The sequence below is a fragment of the Helobdella robusta genome, assembly GCF_000326865.2.
Source record: "Helobdella robusta unplaced genomic scaffold HELROscaffold_84, whole genome shotgun sequence".
Lineage (NCBI taxonomy): Eukaryota > Metazoa > Annelida > Clitellata > Rhynchobdellida > Glossiphoniidae > Helobdella > Helobdella robusta.
Window position 1 is genome coordinate 209,409 of NW_008705486.1, and position 2,583 is coordinate 211,991.

General features: G+C 34.3%; 1 protein-coding gene across 1 annotated transcript; it reads right to left on the reverse strand.

The window, feature by feature from the left end:
- Positions 1-390: 390 nt before the first annotated feature.
- HELRODRAFT_182296 (hypothetical protein) lies at positions 391-2,245 on the reverse strand (the record flags this gene model as incomplete). Its single annotated transcript, XM_009032583.1, has 4 exons — positions 391-515; positions 1,226-1,315; positions 1,736-2,083; positions 2,197-2,245. 4 exons carry the CDS (start codon positions 2,243-2,245, stop codon positions 391-393), a joined length of 612 nt encoding a protein of 203 aa, XP_009030831.1.
- Between the last annotated feature and the right edge of the window lie 338 nt (positions 2,246-2,583).

Sequence of the window (2,583 nt, forward strand, 5' to 3'; positions counted from 1 at the left end):
TAACGAAAGTTCTTGTAAATGACAAAAAGAATCCAGACAAATTTGAGTTTGACGATCAGGATGTCGAATCGAATGCAATTGTAAATGCTGGGAGTAAATACCAAGTTGATGTCACTACTTCGAACGATATCAACAAAAATTGCAACAATCAGCAGAAAACAAAGAGATGGAAAATTATTGAATGCCAATTTTGCCGGGCAGAAGGTGGTTGGTAGAATTGACGCCCCTAGTATCGCGATTAAAGTTTCCTGGCTGCACTGTAAAGGAACCTCTCACAACAATGCTGATGCTCTTTCTCGTCAACCTTAATCCTAATCCGCGATTCTCGTTCCCATGCTCACTTTTACTATCAACACCAATGTTATAATTTCAAAATATCTACATTAAATATCAGTGTTTTAGATTCCAGCGATCTTGCACCGATCTTTTCAGTTCCTTGGGAGTTTTACCGGGCATCGTCTTATTCTGTGCCGTAAATTGTACAACCAGACCAACCAAGTCTTTGCTCTTGAAACCTGCGTTATTTTTTTGAGTAACGTCATGCCTCCGTTGTTTCGGTTCTCTAGCCATAGAGGTTAAAGGTTAAAGGCCAATTACACCTTTCTAAAGTTCAGGGGATCCAACAAAGTGCACAAACATCGTTATGAATACATGCTAAACGACGCATCACACACGAAGCATGTTATAGGCGGGGATCTTTTTGTCATATTCAAACCCGGTTACTGCGAAACAACACCAGGCGACCTTAACCATTAGACCATCACGCCGACGAATAGGCAGACGTCGTAGTCCTTTGATTTTGTTGGCACTTAAAGCAAGTGCTTTCATTCTATTGAGTTTAAGAAATGTTGAATGACCAGACGGATAGCTTTGATGCATGATGTAAAACAGGGTTGTTAATATCAAAGTATCAATGTCGTCGATATTGTATTTTCTATACTTTTTCAGTATTGCCTACGGTGCCGATAATACATTTGTCACAAGGTATCAAATTTGATATCGAAAATGTTTTTTAAACCGAAAATGTCGATAGTCAATACCAATATTTTTGATCAAAACGTTGAATTTTTTCAATAATTTTTATATTCAAAGTTATGTGCTTATTCTAATTACTTTAAAATTTTTATGTCATCTTATTTTTTATACGTCTCCGAGTTGTTTACTATCACGCCTTGTTCGTTTTCATTCCGTCGCATTTTCTTTGTTCGATTTGTTTATCACTAACGTCTGTCTGTTTTCTTTAGTAAGTAGAGTTTTAAACCACTATGATCTAAATTAAGTAGATTGCATTTTGAAGTGATGGTGTTTTTGCGTACTGCAAAGTGATAATAATGTTATATCATTTGAAATTATATTCTTTTTATAAATATTTTTTAATTATATTGACCTTTAAGGTAGTTTCCAATTTTTTATCATTATCTCATAAATAAAATTGGTGAATTGTGTAATATTTTCATAGATGTAAGCATTTAATTTAACGTAACAATGATTAAAAATGACAAAAGTATTGGTATTGATTGGCAATACTTTTGAAACTGAGTATTTGTTAGTATTTTTAGAACTGAGTATTGGAATTGATTTTGACAATTATTCGGTATTGTTAACAACCCTGTTGTAAAGTTCGTTGTTGACATCTCTCTTGTCAATCAGTGATGCTGCGATGAGAGACTCATCCTCATCAGCAACAAAGCAACAGCATTTAGGTAGATGAAAACCAAACTTTCATTCTACGCACGTGCTGGAAGGGTTTTGCCAAAACTTGAATTATCATCTGTCACCGATTGATGTCCGGAATAAATATTCGCATTAGCATTAGAATCTTCTTCACTGACACCGTTAATCTCTAGATTAATGCTGCCCCAGATTAACGTCTTATCCAATTTATCATAAATTGAATAGTTGGTGAGTGTTGCATCGAAATCGTCGCTATTATTGCTACTGATGTCGTTGTTATCAATGAAAACAAGCAAGTTAGCAGTAAGATCCGAGTAAAAGTCCCACTGCATATCAAAAGTTTCAATGTCTTTGTCACTGTCAACTTCAGGACTATTCTCAAAACATTCATCGTCATCTTCGTCATCATCTTCATCATTACGATAGTAATGGGCGTTAAAAATAGAAGGTGGCAGAAAGATCCGAGTAGTAGTCCCATTGCATATCAAAAGTTTCTGTCTTTATCACTTTCAACTTTCTAACATTTTCCAAACTTGTCAAGATAACAAATAATATAGCGCAATTTGACCATTGAAGTAATTATAACAATATGAATACGAATGGCAATGAAACAGTATTGAGATTGTTAAATATTAGATCCATAAATACAAAATTCAACAAAATTTAAATATATTTATATCTATTTATACTAGACGGTGGCTTAGATATTTTGATTCTGATGGAAATATGGCATCAATCTAGATCCATTTCTCAGATGAATTTTTGCTTCAGACACTATTAGTAAACCATGTTAGGGAATGAATCCTGATTAATGGAAAAAATCTTTGCGTTAGTAAATCCTGCTCATGTGATGAGGGTAAAAATGATTAGTTGACACCTTGGTTTGATTCCAACTGTCGAAGAATGAAA